Source organism: Lampris incognitus, chromosome 13 (assembly GCF_029633865.1).
Source record: "Lampris incognitus isolate fLamInc1 chromosome 13, fLamInc1.hap2, whole genome shotgun sequence".
Lineage (NCBI taxonomy): Eukaryota > Metazoa > Chordata > Actinopteri > Lampriformes > Lampridae > Lampris > Lampris incognitus.
Window position 1 is genome coordinate 4080745 of NC_079223.1, and position 19803 is coordinate 4100547.

At 42.7% G+C, this 19803-nt stretch overlaps 1 protein-coding gene across 3 annotated transcripts in view; it reads right to left on the bottom strand.

Moving 5' to 3' along the window:
* Positions 1-19803, bottom strand: part of col21a1 (collagen, type XXI, alpha 1) — a 71937-nt gene that overhangs the window by 9322 nt on the left and 42812 nt on the right. For all 3 annotated transcript variants that reach the window (XR_008811286.1, XM_056292373.1, XM_056292372.1), the window contains exons 12-15: positions 5976-6029; positions 5420-5473; positions 5286-5339; positions 4631-4684 (exon numbers count right to left, since the gene is read on the bottom strand). Coding sequence is in view for 2 of the 3 variants with exons in the window: in XM_056292373.1 (XP_056148348.1) it covers positions 4631-4684; positions 5286-5339; positions 5420-5473; positions 5976-6029 (216 nt within the window). In the remaining variant the exon portion in view is untranslated. The remainder of the gene's footprint in view (positions 1-4630; positions 4685-5285; positions 5340-5419; positions 5474-5975; positions 6030-19803) is intronic.

The following is a 19803-nucleotide window of genomic DNA, read 5'->3' on the forward strand; positions in this document are numbered from 1 at the left end:
TATTTGTTGGGTCGAGAGCCACAGAAATGACACAAAACTTGACCCATTCTCTTGGTCTTGATAATTATCCAATCAGAATAAAATAAAAGTTGTTTCCAAGAAAATTAAGTCCCATGATTGATTGTTTTGGGCAAGTGGTGACTGGTGAGCAAGCGGTAATGCTAATGGCTAATGGTCAAGGTGGGTGGGCATAGAGAGCATGGGGGTTTACACTGCGCAGATTCAAGATCAGTTTTTCACAGGCCAAGTCGAGGTTAAAAGCCGTGGAATTAATTTTGACCTTATCCACGATCAGTTCGGGTGTATCAGTTGAGACGTGCGTGGGAAAACTTGCCAAGCAGCAGAAAATGGACGGCGTTCACCAAAAGCCCAGCGGGGCTGCCGAAAGAGAGTGAAAGGAAGTGAAAGAAGGGAGCACAAAGGGGGACAAAATGTCCCGCTAATAAGCAGCGTTTTCAAAAAAGCTAAAGAACGTGAAGAAGAGGGCATTCTGACGGCGGCTGTCGAGCTAGCTAGCAGTAGCGCTAGCCTGGAAGCGTCTTGAGCAGAGTTTGCAAAGAAAAAGTGAAGAAAGAAGAACTTCTGAAGGTAAGAACCATTTGATTGTGCTGGTTGTGCAGTGAGCAGTATCTGTCATGACTGTGTGTTGCTGTATATTTGGTGGATGAGTTCATTTGATATGCTGTTTGATGTGCCCGAGGAGGAAACGCAGAGGGCGGTCTGGCGGGACGCGCAAGCGGGGCGGGCTAAGCTAACTGCCAGCCCATGCAGACCGGCGGTTCCGACAGTCATCCTGGCCGGCGTTGTTCCCTTGGACAGTGATTTTTTTGTTTAGTTTGGATATATGTGTTAGTTTGAGTAGGTGTGTCCCTGTAGTTTTTGGATGTGTGTTTGTCTTTGTGTTGCACTGTTGTGGGCTGGGGGAAACGCCATTTCATTTCATTTCATGTACGCAAGTGCATGAAGTGAAATGACAAAGTGTCCTGATTCCTGTTTGCATAACGTGTATTGCTTCACTGTGGTGTGATGCTGCTATATTGGGTTGGAGTCAGTTTGTCAAGTTCATTATATGTTGGTTTTTGCAATGTTGTGTGAAGTTGCCTAGCTCACATAGTGAGCCTTATTTTGAAACCTGCATTCAGCTGTGCTGTGTGATTACCTTACGACGGCGTTGTTGTAAACCTAGTCCCAGTCGGTCACATTATTGTGTGTCAGTAATAACTGGTGTGCTGTCTGCTTGGGTGGTTTTTAAGTGAACACAAATATTGTCATAGTCTACTCACACTGCCTTGGGATGATTTAATCCGTTGTTTCCTTGTCTTGTGATTTGTGAGTGAAGTGGCAGTACTTGGTCTATTGAGCTCTGTAGGCGTACCTGCTCAGCTGGACCGGTTATTCAGCCTTTGACCAATAGGTGTGTGATTATGGTCTGGTGGACTTCACATGCCAGCTTGACTGAAAGCTCAAAATAATTAAAGGTGGGGTTTAATGGCTGAGGTGGGTGGTGTGGGCTGGGCATGGTTTGTGTGAGGGAGGTGCCATGGGGCCCCTGGGGGTACCAACCCAGCCTTGACCAACAGGGTGACCCCTGACTTTGCTGTAGAAAACTTACATGTGTTATGTAGAAGCTTGGCAACGGCAAATCCCTTCATATCTCTATGTGCATATTTGCTGTGTTACAGCCCTAAGATATCAAACTAGACTCTTGCTGCAAGCAGAGCAGTGTACAGTTTTATATTTACCGGTAAATGAAATTATACAAAGAGTTGTTAGTGTCTAAAACACAGAGGAAAAGCATGGAAGCAAACAGCCATGTAAACGAAAAGTTTAATACAATGGCTGTTTATGAGTTTGAGCATATCCAGCAAAACTACCTTGGAAAGCCTCTGTAATATTTTTCCCCCCCAAGATAAACGGGTGCAGATGTTTAGCAGCTGGCAGGAGACGTATTTTGAGCAGCTCAGAAACATGCAAGATGAATGGATAAACAGATAGAGGTATAGGGTAGGATGGGACTGCTGTATACAGTATTCCGTTTCATTCTTGAGTCAAGAACACCTAAAGGAAATCCCCTGCACACCCAACCTATAGGTCAGGAAGTCACGGCGCCCCGTAAAGGACCTGTAGTGTACAGTAAATTGCTAACTTGATCTTGCTTCAATTTGACAAAGTACAGTCTCAGTTGCTCAATCTATTGTTCCAGTGGAAAAGATGGCTTGCAGCCTCCTGGAGCAACTGACTCATCTTTTGTACATTCATCACAAAACGTTTGGGGCAACGCTCATGATCAATGGTGTGGTTGCCCAGTTGAAACACTTTTTTCCTAAAACAAACACTCTGCCACCGGCGGACCACAGCAGTCATTCAATAAGTTGCTTTCACTCTGTCAAATTATGGCAGACACTTGCCAGTTACATAAGAGGGTTATCCTAGGATGACCTAGAGGGGAACCACCCTGGATTTTCTGGCTTTCATAAATACTTGAATGCTGCTTTTAGAGGCTTTAACACGTCTTAATTTTACAACAGTAACAAAAGAATGCAAGCAAATCTGTGTCATTTATTGAGTCATTTTTAAAAGTTAAGCATTCAAATGGTATGTCTCTTGGGCTTGTGTCATTTTGTCTGCAAATGACCATGTTATTCTTGAAAACTGCCATTTAAAGAGGCTTATCATCATTTGCGTTGAATTGGTTTTGGGTTCGTGATGAAGATGAAGATGCAGAACAACATGGGCATGGCTGCAGCATTGGTCAAATAGGCCAGTAAGGAACACCACTTCCCCTACCTAGATTACTGAGCATGCGTAAAGACAGTAACGACCACCTGCACACAGTGAGTCTGCCTGTACACTTTGAGTCTCTACCTGCACATGGTGAGTCTACCCGAACACAGTGAGTCTACCTGCACATGGTGAGTCTCTGCCTGCACACAGCGAGTCTACCTGCACATGGTGAGTCTCTGCCTGCACACAGCGAGTCTACCTGCACACGGTGAGTCTCTGCCTGCACACGGTGAGTCTCTACCCGCACACTTTGAGTCTCTACCTGCACACGGTGAGTCTACCTGCACACGGTGAGTCTCTACCTGCACACGGTGAGTCTCTGCCTGCACACTTTGAGTCTCTACCTGCACACAGTGAGTCTACCTGCACACTTTGAGTCTCTACCTGCACACAGTGAGTCTACCTGCACACGGTGAGTCTCTACCCGCACACTTTGAGTCTCTACCTGCACACGGTGAGTCTACCTGCACACGGTGAGTCTCTACCTGCACACAGTGAGTCTACCTGCACACGGTGAGTCTACCTGCACATGGTGAGTCTACCTGCACACGGTGAGTCTCTACCTGCACACGGTGAGTCTCTGCCTGCACACTTTGAGTCTCTACCTGCACACAGTGAGTCTACCTGCACACTTTGAGTCTCTGCCTGCACACAGCGAGTCTACCTGCACATGGTGAGTCTCTGCCTGCACACAGCGAGTCTACCTGCACACGGTGAGTCTCTGCCTGCACACGGTGAGTCTCTACCCGCACACTTTGAGTCTCTACCTGCACACGGTGAGTCTACCTGCACATGGTGAGTCTACCTGCACACGGTGAGTCTCTACCTGCACACGGTGAGTCTCTACCTGCACATGGTGAGTCTACCTGCACACGGTGAGTCTCTACCTGCACACGGTGAGTCTCTGCCTGCACACTTTGAGTCTCTACCTGCACACAGTGAGTCTACCTGCACACGGTGAGTCTCTACCCGCACACTTTGAGTCTCTACCTGCACACGGTGAGTCTACCTGCACACGGTGAGTCTCTACCTGCACACAGTGAGTCTACCTGCACACGGTGAGTCTACCTGCACATGGTGAGTCTCTACCTGCACACGGTGAGTCTCTGCCTGCACACTTTGAGTCTCTACCTGCACACAGTGAGTCTACCTGCACACTTTGAGTCTCTACCTGCACACAGTGAGTCTACCTGCACACGGTGAGTCTACCTGAACACGGTGAGTCTACCTGCACACTTTGAGTCTCTACCTGCACACAGTGAGTCTACCTGCACACGGTGAGTCTACCTGAACACGGTGAGTCTCTACCTGCACACGGTGAGTCTACCTGCACACGGTGAGTCTCTACCTGCACATGGTGAGTCTACCTGAACACGTGAGTATGTATGCAGTCAGGGCAAGATGTCTGCAGACTGCAGGACATGATATGAGGGAGCATGTTTCTAAAAACTGTTGCTTGCAACCCTGAAATGGAAAACAGCTTCTGGACCTGCACCGAGTACACGGCTTGTTGATATTGGTTTTATTTGATGATCTACATGCCAGTCCACAAACACTCCTCTCACATCGTGTCCCTCCAGAGAGCTGCAGAGCCCCATGAAATAAACGTTTGCCGTATTGAAAAATCCCGCCCTGAAAAAAGGACACTTTAATTATTCCTTATGCATTTGTCAAGAAAGAGGATTACCTGCCAGCACGCTGAGGCAGTCATAAAGACCACATTTCTGCCGTTGCATGTTTTACACATGTGCATTTCTTACATTGTAGGCAACGCCAGTAAAGCAGTTCTGTGAATGCAATGTACGAAATGCAAAGAAAGAAAAACGGGTTTGTGTTTATGACTCACGGGATGACCCTCCCTTCCATCGAGACCTGGTAGACCACTTGTCCCCGGTTCACCCTTAAACATTTGAAAGAGAAAGGATTAATGAAAATAGAGCTGATACAAGAGCATCGTGTTGACTGTTATATGTTTCATGTGTGTTCCTGCTGGCAGATTTATAATAAAATGAGACGGATTTGATGAACAACAATGTAAATGTAAACCGAGTGCTAAATTCAATCAGTGTTGAAATGCTGCATCCAGTCCAGGCCGAGGCAGTGCTAGATATACATTAAAGTGTTATTCAAACATGCACGCTCATTTCCTATTTCCTTCGCAACAGTAAAAAGCAGCGTACACTTGATATGTGCAGTTAGTCTTTCCTCTCAGACGTAACATAAAATCTGTTTTGTAAGAGGCAGATGTTACCCTAAAAACAGAGGAACTGCGTATCAGAGAAGGCTCAGGAACATTTACTGTGAGGCAGCACAAGAAGAGACAACAATAATTCTTTGGGCTCCGTTTCAATGGCGGCCAAAGATCCTCTGAAAACCCTCAAGTCGGTCTCCCGAGAAGGTACGTGCCAAGCCGAGCTTACGATTGTACCAAGCCAGCTTCATGCTTCCATTCATCCAGTAATCCCTGAGTGGGTTTGGTTGGGAAAGTCACACAAACAAACCTTTTGACCAGGTCTCCCTGGAAATCCATCGTGTCCATCTCTTCCGGGCGAGCCCTGTACGGGAGAGAGGGGTGTTTTTTTTTAAAACTGTTGTCTTATGTATACACATCATATTCTGATGTTTTTATACATACTGGCTTTCCTTGATATCCCGGTGACCCAGGAGGTCCAGAGCTTCCCTTCTCTCCCTGGAATCACAAAGTCAATCAGTTTAAATAAGGATGTCCTTCCTAGACAGGCCTATTCCTCATGAACTGTCCTGACGCATGGCCATTTATCAGTCATTCATCATCCATCCATTAACTGAACCGCTTCTCCTGCTCCCAGGATCGCAGGGTTGCTGGAGCCTATCCCAGCAGTCACTGGACAGCAGGCGGGGAGACACCCTGGACAGGCCACCAGGCCATCACACAGGGCCCACACACACACACACATTCATACCTACGGACAATTTAGTACAGTCGATTCACCTGACCTACGTGTCTGAGTCACCTGACCTACATGTCTTTGGACTGTGGGAGGAAACCCACGCAGACACGGGGAGAACATGCAAACTCCACACAGAGGACGACCCCCAAGGTTGGACTACCCCGGGGCTCGAACCCAGGACCTTCTTGCTGTGAAGCGACCGCGCTAACCACTGCACCACCGTGCTGCTCGTCATTCAATATAATCTCTGAAAATAATTACCACTTGGCCATCATTTCCTGGTGAGCCTTGCCTTCCCGGGGATCCTGTCGAGCCCTGGAGCGAATAAACATTTTTAAGCATCGTAAGATGAAACACAAAGCAATATTTCTTATGTCTCGTGGACCTTCAAAGTTGGTGTTGTAAATCTTTGGCATCAGTTCATACCTGAAACAAAGCTTTTCCAGTAACAACAGCAGCTCCTTGTCAGTCACCTCAGAAGGCACAATTTATATATACACCAAGAGACAAATGCACTTCGCAGACCCGGCATTAGGTCTGCACAACCGGCCCCATGATGCTGCGTGCACAGAGGAGGCCCTGTGTCCTGATAGTCTGCTGACAGTCTCTTGACAGTCCGTCTGGGCTCCCGACATGTGCAGCAAACCTCAAGTAATTTGACCACAGTCTTTTGTGTTTGGCTTCACACTCACATTACAGGAGTATGAATGTAAAAATTCTACGAGACACTTCTTCTTTGTGAGGATTTGGTGCAAACTGTCAGTCAGAAGAGCGGCGTTAGAGACAACGGTCCTCTTTGTTCAGGGTTTGCCATTTTTGGGTACACCAGGAGCACATTATTTTAGATGTCACTTTTAATATTCAATTGGGTGTTTTTACTGTGCATTTACCTCTAGATGAGTGTAACTTGTAAATACTGTGATCTAATATGATATTTGCATTGGCATTTAAGGTGGTATTATATTTTATGTCCACTTTGAGGACAAAGCTATAGGCAGAGTCCATGTCAGGACAGCAGGGGTTACTGGAAGGCAGTTTGCCAAGGCAGTTGTAAAATCAACACCTAAACATTGGTTATCTAGAATACTCCAACGTCGCACACTTTGTCCTATTGTGCAACAGACAACTGGTGTGTAAGAGCTAAAATAAACACACAGAGAAGCAGTCCAGCTCCTGCTCTCCGGTTTTCGTAACATGCACTTTAAACTCAAATTGTAAATATTTCTGTTCTGCAGGAAGATGGCATGCCAGGAATATGGAGACTACACCCTTCATAGATCTTCACAGATCTCTGAACGCAGCCAGGGTGAGGGAAGCTACACTTAGGGCTGTGTCGTAGCACTCACATTGTCCTCTGTACTATTAGCCAGTTAATGAAGCCCTATTAGATGCATGTGCTGTCGTGTACCCACGGCGGCCCAAAGGCCTGGTGAGAGTCCACTTGTGGGGCTGGTTAAGTCAACACTGGAGCATCAGGGCTTGTGTGTAAGTTTATTGTGAGTCAGCATTGTCTTACCAAGCCCTTGATATAAGCGTGTGGGACAAGAGTCATCCCCCCCCCTCCCTTTTCTCCCCAATTGTATCCGGCCAATCACCCCACTCTTCTGAGCCGTCCCGGTCGCCTCTGCTGATCCAGGGAGGGCTGCAGACTACCACATGCCTCCTCCCATACATGTGGAGTCACCAAGTAGGGGTGTAAGAAAATAGACACACTCGAGTATTGTGATATTATCTTTTGTGATACTGTATTGATTCTCAAAACCACTATATCGAGTTTTAATTGTTTACATGTAAAGGTTCGCATTGTTGGGGAGTAACGGAATACATGTAACGCCGTTACGTATTTAGAATACAACATATGAGTAACTGTATTCAAATACAGTTACAATTTAAATTTATGGTATTCAGAATACAGTTACATTCTTGAAATTAATGGATTACTTAAAAAAAATTATTTGGTGCCATTCTTATTTTAAGAGGATTGCAGCACAAAAAACAGCTATGGAAATAAAGAAAAGGACCTGGAAAACTTCTTTCTTTTTTTTTAACCAGATAAAAAAATCATAGATCTTTTGTGTTTACATACTCTTCTAGCCTTTGTTAATATATATTTAAGGTGACTCAAATGCATTCAGCCAGTTGATACAATAGAAGAAACAGAATAGTTTACTCAAGTAAGTAGTATTGTGTGAATGCTACATATACTGTTACACAAAATGTGAAAAAAAATATTAAAGTAATCCAAAGTATTTAGAATACGTTACTCACATTGAGTAATCTAACGGAATACGTTACAAATTACATTGCATGACATGTATTCTGTAATCTGTAGCGGAATACATTTTAAAAGTAACCCTCTAAACACTGAAGGTTCGTGACAAACGTGTTGTGTGTAACCCCACAACCACTAGATAACAGTGTTGTAATTATCTTTAGCCATTTGACTCTTCCACCCCAACCCAACAACATAAACGGAGACAGGAAGTAGCATAAGCACAAAGAATACAGGCCTATGAAACCGCAATATATCACCTTTCTTACACTATCGCAATATATCACCTTTCTTACAGTATCACAATATATCACCTTTCCCGCAGTACAACAATATATCACCTTTCCTACAGTATCACAATATATCACCTTTCCTACAGTATCACAATATACCACCTTTCCTACAGTATCACAATATATCACTTCTCTTACAGTATCACAATATATCACCTCTCTTACAGTATCACGATATATCACCTTTCCTACAGCATCACAATATATCACCTTTCCTACAGTATCACAATATATCACCTGTCCTACAGTATCACAATATATCACCTGTCCTACAGTATCACAATATATCACCTTTCTTACAGTATCACAATATATCACCTCTCTTACAGTATCACAATATATCACCTCTCTTACAGTATCACAATATATCACCTCTCTTAAAGTATCACAATATATCACCTTTCCTACAGTAAGGCAATATATCACCTCTCTTACAGTATCACAATATATCACCTTTCCTACAGTATCACAATATATCACCTTTCTTACAGTATCAAAATATATCACCTCTCTTACAGTATCACAATATATCACCTCTCTTACAGTATCACAATATATCACCTTTCTTACAGTATCACGATATATCACCTTTCCTACAGCATCACAATATATCACCTTTCTTACAGCATCACAATATATCACCTTTCCTACAGTAACACAATATATCACCTCTCTTACAGTATCACAATATATCACCTGTCCTACAGTATCACAATATATCCCCTTTCCTGCAGTATCACAATATATCACCTTTCTTGCAGTATCACAATATATCACCTTTCCTACAGTATCACAATATATCACCTTTCCTACAGTATCACAATATATCACCTGCCCTACAGTATCACAATATATCACCTTTCTTACAGTATCAAAATATATCACCTCTCTTACAGTATCACAATATATCACCTCTCTTACAGTATCACAATATATCACCTTTCTTACAGTATCACGATATATCACCTTTCCTACAGCATCACAATATATCACCTTTCTTACAGCATCACAATATATCACCTTTCCTACAGTAACACAATATATCACCTCTCTTACAGTATCACAATATATCACCTGTCCTACAGTATCACAATATATCACCTTTCCTGCAGTATCACAATATATCACCTTTCTTGCAGTATCACAATATATCACCTTTCCTACAGTATCACAATATATCACCTTTCCTACAGTATCACAATATATCACCTGTCCTACAGTATCACAATATATCACCTTTCTTACAGTATCACAATATATCACCTTTCTTACAGTACCACAATATATCACCTTTCCTACAGTATCACAGTATATCACCTTTCCTACAGTATCACGATATATCACCTTTCTTACAGTATCACGATATATCACCTTTCCTACAGTATCACAATATATCACCTTTCTTACAGTATCACAATATATCACCTTTCCTACAGTATCACAATATATCACCTTTCTTACAGTATCACAATATATCACCTTTCTTACAGTATCACAATATATCACCTTTCCTACAGCATCACAATATATCACCTTTCCTACAGTATCACAATATATCACCTTTCTTACAGTATCACAATATATCACCTTTCCTACAGTATCACAATATATCACCTTTCTTGCAGTATCACGATATATCACCTTTCTTGCAGTATCACAATATATCACCTTTCTTATAGTACCACAATATATCACCTTTCTTACAGTATCACAATATATCACCTTTCTTACAGTATCACAATATATCACCTTTCTTACAGTATCACAATATATCACCTTTCCTACAGTATCACAATATATCACCTGTCCTACAGTATCACAATATATCACCTTTCCTACAGTATCACAATATATCACCTTTCCTACAGTATCACACCTTTCCTACAGTATCGCGATATATCACCTTTCTTACAGTATCGCAATATATCACCTTTCCTACAGTATCACGATATATCACCTTTCCTACAGTATCACAATATATCACCTTTCTTGCTGTATCACAATATATCACCTTTCTTGCAGTATCACAATATATCACCTTTCTTGCTGTATCACAATATATCACCTTTCCTACAGTATCACAATATATCACCTTTCTTACAGCATCACAATATATCACCTTTCCTACAGTAACACAATATATCACCTCTCTTACAGTATCACAATATATCACCTGTCCTACAGTATCACAATATATCACCTTTCCTGCAGTATCACAATATATCACCTTTCTTGCAGTATCACAATATATCACCTTTCCTACAGTATCACAATATATCACCTTTCCTACAGTATCACAATATATCACCTTTCCTACAGTATCACAATATATCACCTTTCTTGCAGTATCACGATATATCACCTTTCCTACAGTATCACAATATATCACCTCTCTTACACTATCACTATATATCACCTTTCTTGCAGTATCACGATATATCACCTTTCCTACAGTATCACAATATATCACCTTTCCTACAGTATCACAATATATCACCTTTCTTGCAGTATCACAATATATCACCTTTCTTACAGTACCACAATATATCACCTTTCTTACAGTATCACAATATATCACCTCTCTTACAGTATCACAATATATCATCTTTCTTACAGTATCACAATATATCACCTTTCCTACAGTATCACAATATATCACCTGTCCTACAGTATCACAATATATCACCTTTCTTACAGTATCACAATATATCACCTTTCTTGCAGTATCACAATATATCACCTTTCTTACAGTACCACAATATATCACCTTTCCTACAGTATCACAGTATATCACCTTTCCTACAGTATCACGATATATCACCTTTCTTACAGTATCACAATATATCACCTTTCCTACAGTATCACAATATATCACCTTTCTTACAGTATCACAATATATCACCTTTCCTACAGTATCACAATATATCACCTTTCTTACAGTATCACAATATATCACCTTTCCTACAGCATCACAATATATCACCTTTCTTACAGTATCACAATATATCACCTTTCCTACAGTATCACAATATATCACATTTCCTACAGTATCACAATATATCACCTTTCCTACAGTATCACAATATATCACCTTTCTTGCAGTATCACGATATATCACCTTTCTTGCAGTATCACAATATATCACCTTTCTTACAGTATCACAATATATCACCTGTCCTACAGTATCACAATATATCACCTTTCCTGCAGTATCACAATATATCACCTTTCTTGCAGTATCACAATATATCACCTTTCCTACAGTATCACAATATATCACCTTTCCTACAGTATCACAATATATCACCTGCCCTACAGTATCACAATATATCACCTTTCTTACAGTATCAAAATATATCACCTCTCTTACAGTATCACAATATATCACCTCTCTTACAGTATCACAATATATCACCTTTCTTACAGTATCACGATATATCACCTTTCCTACAGCATCACAATATATCACCTTTCTTACAGCATCACAATATATCACCTTTCCTACAGTAACACAATATATCACCTCTCTTACAGTATCACAATATATCACCTGTCCTACAGTATCACAATATATCACCTTTCCTGCAGTATCACAATATATCACCTTTCTTACAGTACCACAATATATCACCTTTCCTACAGTATCACAGTATATCACCTTTCCTACAGTATCACGATATATCACCTTTCTTACAGTATCACAATATATCACCTTTCCTACAGCATCACAATATATCACCTTTCTTACAGTATCACAATATATCACCTTTCCTACAGTATCACAATATATCACATTTCCTACAGTATCACAATATATCACCTTTCCTACAGTATCACAATATATCACCTTTCTTGCAGTATCACGATATATCACCTTTCTTGCAGTATCACAATATATCACCTTTCTTACAGTATCACAATATATCACCTGTCCTACAGTATCACAATATATCACCTTTCCTGCAGTATCACAATATATCACCTTTCTTGCAGTATCACAATATATCACCTTTCCTACAGTATCACAATATATCACCTTTCCTACAGTATCACAATATATCACCTGCCCTACAGTATCACAATATATCACCTTTCTTACAGTATCAAAATATATCACCTCTCTTACAGTATCACAATATATCACCTCTCTTACAGTATCACAATATATCACCTTTCTTACAGTATCACGATATATCACCTTTCCTACAGCATCACAATATATCACCTTTCTTACAGCATCACAATATATCACCTTTCCTACAGTAACACAATATATCACCTCTCTTACAGTATCACAATATATCACCTGTCCTACAGTATCACAATATATCACCTTTCCTGCAGTATCACAATATATCACCTTTCTTGCAGTATCACAATATATCACCTTTCCTACAGTATCACAATATATCACCTTTCCTACAGTATCACAATATATCACCTGCCCTACAGTATCACAATATATCACCTTTCTTGCAGTATCACGATATATCACCTTTCCTACAGTATCACAATATATCACCTTTCCTACAGTATCACACCTTTCTTACAGTATCGCAATATATCACCTTTCTTACAGTATCACGATATATCACCTTTCCTACAGTATCACAATATATCACCTTTCTTGCAGTATCACAATATATCACCTTTCTTGCTGTATCACAATATATCACCTTCCCTACAGTATCACAATATATCACCTTTCTTGCAGTATCACAATATATCGTGACATACTGAATCATAACCCTGCATCATGATACGTATTGTATTGCCACATTCTCTCCAATACACAGCCCTAGTTGCCAGCCACTTCTTTTCACCTGACTGTGAGGAGTTTCACCAGGGGTACATCGCGCGTGGGAGGATCACGCTATTCCCCCCAGTCCCCCCCAACAGGCGTCGACCAGTGGAGGTGCTAGTACAGCAACCAAGACACACACCCACATCCGGCTTCCCACCCGCAGACATGGCCAATTGTGTCTATAGGGATGCCCGACTAGGCCAGAGGCAACACTGGCATTCGAACCGGCAACCCCCGTGTTGGTAGGCAACGGAATTGACCGCCACGCTACCTGGACACCCACGAATCAATTTTATTACAGCACTCTATACCCCGCTTTCACTGGAGCCCAACCAGATGCTGTAGTATGGGTTGTTTATAGTCGCAGATACACCCTGTACCAGACACACATTCACTTTGCCAAGTTAGCTGGAATTGTCCGCCACGATGAGCACAAACTGTCTTTGAGTCGCGTCAAATTTAATAGCCACGTAATCCACTCTTTTTTTTTCTATCTATCTTACTCAGATTGTTGCATGAAGCTAGTTGTTGCTACTGATTAAGTGATGTATTTCAGTGGGGTGGGATGCATATAGCAAACATCCATTAGACACATTTGGATAGATGTTTCTGTGTGTCCTCATCCAGACTGCATAGGTGGAGGTGCAATTTCATGCCAAAATGGACGCCAGAATTGTCCAGCACCTACAGATCTGTATCAACACATGCTCAGCTGCTCCAACCCAACCATCTCGGCGTGGGCGAGTCCAGTTTGAGCCATGAAATCACCAAACGGACACAGGCGGGAGAAGTTCACCTGGCGCTCGAGGGTCTGCCGTCTGCCGGCCCGTTGTCTGTGAGAAGCCTGCACTCACATCGTCTCCATTTGGTTGACGGTGCGAGATGAGATACTGGCCTTTCCTGGCCCAGGTTTTGGATGTTTCTCACCTCTTGGCAGGACCTGTTTAATCAGAGCTTTTCATTGTTTACCCTCGCTGCTGTTATATTTGGCAACTGCACCTGGTGGGCATGGGTGGTAGATCATTTGGGGTGCATCTCACAGTTCACACTGCATAAGACCACTTCACTCACCGGACATGTTGTTATGGGATGTGGTGTTAGTGAAGTTACTCTTGAAAGTTTGGATTCAGGGGGCTTGGATGCCGAATGCTGTCTCCCAAGCACTCTGTCTCCTTTGCCCAGGTAAGACAGACAGCAGTGAGGCTTGTGCCCTGTTTATCATGTGCTCTGAAGGTCTGACATGTGGTCCACAACGCAGTCTGCAGGGTCCTTACAGGTGTCTTTTTTTCCGGATTTTTTCTCCCTGGTTGTATCCAACCAGTAACCCCACTCTTCTGAGCCACCCCCCCTACTGATCCAGGGAGGGCTGCGGTCGGGGCGCCTTTTCAGGAGGGAGGGGGAACTGGGGGGAATAGCGTGATCCTCCCACGTGCTACGTCCCCCTGGTGCAACTCCTCACTGTCAGGTGAAAAGAAGTGGCTGGTGACGCCACATGTATGGGAGGAGGCATGTGGTAGTCTGCAGCCCTCCCTGGATCAGCAGAGGGGGCGGAGCAGAGACCGGGACGGCTCGGAAGGGGAGATTGGGGAGAAAAATCCCAAAAAATAAAAACCATGTATGATTCATATGGAAGGAAGTGGTGTCCGAGTTGAGGAGACAAGCCTTGTGTAGCAGCAGACCGTGTCAGTTGCTATATAGCTCAACATTTTACTTTCTTTCTTTCCTCAGTTCAGCTGCGCTGGTTGTCTTCTCTTCTGCCAGGGTGCACAGGTGCAGTCTGGGCTGTTTCTGGCCTTGTGCAGCCTTATTTTTAAAAGATGTATTTAAAGGTCACCCAAAAAGTAACTTAAAATAACGAGGTGAGGTCAATGGGCTGATGTGGTGGTACAGCTGCTGCAGTCTGTACCACATGTAACACATGTACCATATGTAACACATGTACCACATGTAACACATGTACCACATGTACTATATGTCCCACATATAACACATGTACCACATGTAACACATGTACCACATGTACCATATGTACCACATGTACTATATGTCCCACATATAACACATGTACCACATGTAACACGTACCACATATAACACATGTACAACATGTACTATATGTCCCACATATAACACATGTACAACATGTACTATATGTACCACATATAACACATGTACAATATGTACCACATATAACACATGTACAACATGTACTATATGTACCACATATAACACATGTACCACATGTAACACATGTACCACATGTACCATATGTACCACATGTACCACATGTACTATATGTCCCACATATAACACATGTACCACATGTACCACATATAACACATGTACAACATGTACTATATGTCCCACATATAACACATGTACAACATGTACTATATGTACCACATATAACACATGTACAATATGTGCCACATATAACACATGTACCACATGTAACACATGTACCACATATAACACATGTACCACATGTACTATATGTCCCACATATAACACATGTACAATATGTACTATATGTCCCACACATAACACATGTACCACAACATATAACACATGTACCACATGTACCACATGTACTATATGTCCCACATATAACACATGTACCACATGTACTATATGTCCCACATATAACACATGTACAATATGTACTATATGTCCCACATATAACACATGTACAACATGTACTATATGTACCACATGTAACACATGTACCACATATAACACATGTACCACATGTAACACATGTACCACATATAACACATGTACCATATGTAACACATGTACCACATATAACACATGTACCACATGTAACACATGTACCACATGTAACACATGTACCACATATAACACATGTACCACATATAACACATGTACAACATGTACTATATGTACCACATATAACACATGTACCACAAGCACCACATGTACAACATGTAACACATGTACCACAACATGTAACACATGTACCACATGTACCACATATAACACATGTACCACATATAACACATGTACCACATGTACTATATGTCCCACATATAACACATGTACAACATGTACTATATGTACCACATATAACACATGTACAATATGTACTATATGTACCACATATAACACATGTACCACATGTACCACATATAACACATGTACCACATGTACCACATGTACTATATGTACCACATATAACACATGTACCACATATAACACATGTACAACATGTACTATATGTACCACATGTACCACAAGCACCACATGTACAACATGTAACACATGTACCACAACATGTACCACATGTAACACCTGTACCACAACATATAACACATGTACCACATGTACTATATGTACCACATATAACACATGTACAATATGTACTATATGTACCACATATAACACATGTACAATATGTACTATATGTACCACATATAACACATGTACACCATGTACTATATGTCCCACATATAACACATGTACCACATGTACTATATGTACCACATATAACACATGTACAATATGTACCGCATATAACACATGTACCACATGTGACACAAGCACCACATGTAACACATGTAACACAACATGTAACACATGTAACACATGCACCACAACATGTAACATGTACCACATGTAACACGTGTACCACAACATGTAACACATGTACCACAACATGTAACACATGTACCATATGTAACACATGTACCACAAGCATCACATGTAACACATGTAACATGTGTACCACAACATGTAACACATGTACCACATGTAACACGTGTACCACAACATGTAACACATGTACCACATGTAGCACGTGTACCACAACATGTAACACATGTACCACAAGCACCACATGTAACACATGTACCATATGTAACACATGTACCACAAGCACCACATGTAACACATGTAACACATGTACCACAACATGTAACACATGTACCACAAGCACCACATGTAACCCGTGTACCACAAGCACCACATGTAACCCGTGTACCATAAGCACCACATGTAACTCATGTACCACATGTACATGTACCACATGTACCACAAGCACCACATGTAACACATGTACCACAACATGTAACGCATGTACGACAAGCACCATATGTTCTTATCACAACATCCCAGGTTCAAGTCTGGCTCAGGACCTTGACATGGTCATCATAAGGGATCTTATGCACTCACTCAGTCTTTCTCTCTCTTTCTCACCCCACATCTCCTCTCTCCTCCCTCTTCACTCACTCTCCTCTCTCTCCACTTTCTCCCCACTCTCTCCGTCTCCTCTCCACTCTCTCCTCTCTCTCCTCCTTCTCTCTCCACTCTCTCCTCCCTGTCTTTCCTGTCTCTCCTCTCACTGTACTCCCTCTCTCCCCTCTCTCCTCCTTCTCTCCTCTCTTGCCACTCTACTCCCTCTCTCCACTCTCTCTCCTTTCTCTCCCTCTCTCCGTTCTCTCCTCTCCTCCCTCCCTCCGCTCTCTCTCTCTCCACTCTCTCTCTCCTCCTTTTCTCCTTTCTGTCCTCTCTCTCCTCCCTCTCTCCGCTCTCTCTCTCTCCCTCCCTTTGGCTTGACTTGGGGTTCTGTGATGGAAGAGGACTATGTTGATATTCTCAAAAGATGTGCCATTGTTACATTTTGTTTTCCTGTTCTCTCTCTGTCTGTCTGTCTGTCTCTCTCTGTCTGTCTCCGTCTCTCTTCTGCTCTTTCTCTCTCGCTGTCTCATTCTCTGTCTGTCTCTGTCTCTCTTCTGCTCTTTCTCTCTCGCTGTCTCATTCTCTGTCTGTGTGTCTCTGTCTCTCTCTTGCTCTTTCTCTCTCTCTGTCTTATTCTCTGTCTGTCTCTCTGTCTCATTCTCTGTGTGTCTCTCTGTCTTATTCTCTGTCTGTCTCTCTGTCTCATTCTCTGTGTGTCTCTCTGTCTCATTCTCTGTCTGTGTGTCTCTCTGTCTCTCTCTTGCTCTTTCTCTCTCTCTGTCTCATTCTCTGTCTGTGTCTCTGTCTCTCTTGCTCTTTCTCTCTCTCTGTCTCATTCTCTGTCTGTGTGTCTCTGTCTCTCTTGCTCTTTCCCTCTCTCTGTCTCATTCTCTGTGTGTGTCTCTGTCTCTCTTGCTCTTTCTCTCTCTCTGTCTCATTCTCTGTGGGTCTCTCTGTCTCTCTCTTCCGCTCTTTCCCTCTCTCTGTCTCATTCTCTGTGTGTGTCTCTGTCTCTTGCTCTCTCTCTCTCTGTCTCATTCTCTGTGTGTCTCTCTCTTGCTCTTTCTCTCTCTCTGTCTCATTCTCTGTGTGTCTCTCTGTCTCTCTCTTCCGCTCTTTCCCTCTCTCTGTCTCATTCTCTGTGTGTCTCTCTGTCTCTCTCTCTCGAGTGGAAGTGAGTGGAACTGCGAGTGAGTGAACGGAGTGACAGCGTTTTTTGCTTCGGTGTCAGCGAATATTTCCATGCTTTCTCTTTCCTTTATGTATTTATCTTCGTGATTAGTTTGTTGTTAGGTGGTTAATTTTTTGGGGTGTAGTTTGGTGGTGCGGTTGGCAGCCGGGCACCATGCCCATTGTCAGTAGTAGTGCGGAGCTGGAGAAGCTGACACGCTGTCATGCGGTTAAGATATTGCTGCGTGTCGGCTGTTCAGTGGAGGAGGCCAGCTATGCTGTTCAGTGGAGGAGGCCAGCTATGCTGTTCAGTGGAGGAGGCCAGCTATGCTGTTCAGTGGAGGAGGCCAGCTATGCTGTTCAGTGGAGGAGGCCAGCTATGCTGTCGGAGAGGTTGTCGGGTTTGAAAGTGTGAAGTCTGCTTCGCATATGAACAAAGCTGTTGTCATTTTCTTAGATGACATGGCCAAAAGTGAAGAGGTGGTGGAAAATGGCGTCGTGATTCGCGACTCTTTCTCCCCTGTTCTCCCGCTGGTGAACCTGGCAAAGTAGGGAACTATTTCAAACGCGCCTCCGTTTATTAAGAATGAAGTGTTGGCCATGGAGCTGTCGCGTTTCAGGCATCTGGTGTCCCCCATTAAATTAGTTCTGCTGGGGTCCAAGTCGCCAAAACTGAGACACGTTGTGTGTCACAGAAGACAGGTGCTCATGATCCTTAAGGACAGCACGGGCGATTTAAACCTGACTTTCACGTTCAAAGTGGACGGTTTTAGTTATAACGTGTTTGCCTCCTCTGAGACGATGAAATGCTTCGGTTGCGGTGCAGAAGGACATGTGGTTCGGTCTTGCCCTGAGGCCGGACAGCAGGCCTGAAGCCGAGTCTGACTCGCCTGGTGCACAGCAGTCTGCAGGGAAAGTAGAGGAGACCGAGGCAGAAACGCAGAACAGGGAGCAGACTGAGAAACAGGACCAAGCTAAGAGTGGAAATGATGCCGATAATGCCCAGACCAGAGAGAAACCGGAAAAATGTAAGCTGACAGAGGAAAAGAAATGTGACAAAGATAAAACGAACTGCGATCAAAGTGTGGAAAGTGTGGTCAGTGATGAACTGATAGATGAAAACATGTCTACGGAGGAGAAGGGTTTAACAGCTAAACGCAGTAAAAGGAAAATGTCTGACAAAGAGCAGGGTAGTGCCAAGGCCAAGAAAGTGTTGGATGATTCATCGGATGAGGAAAGTGAGTAGACGCCATCACAAGAGGATGAAACCATTTTTTATCCCCTCCAGACAATTAGGAAATTTTTAACTGAAACTAAAGGGCAAAGGGCGGTTAGAACCGAACAGTTCTTCCCC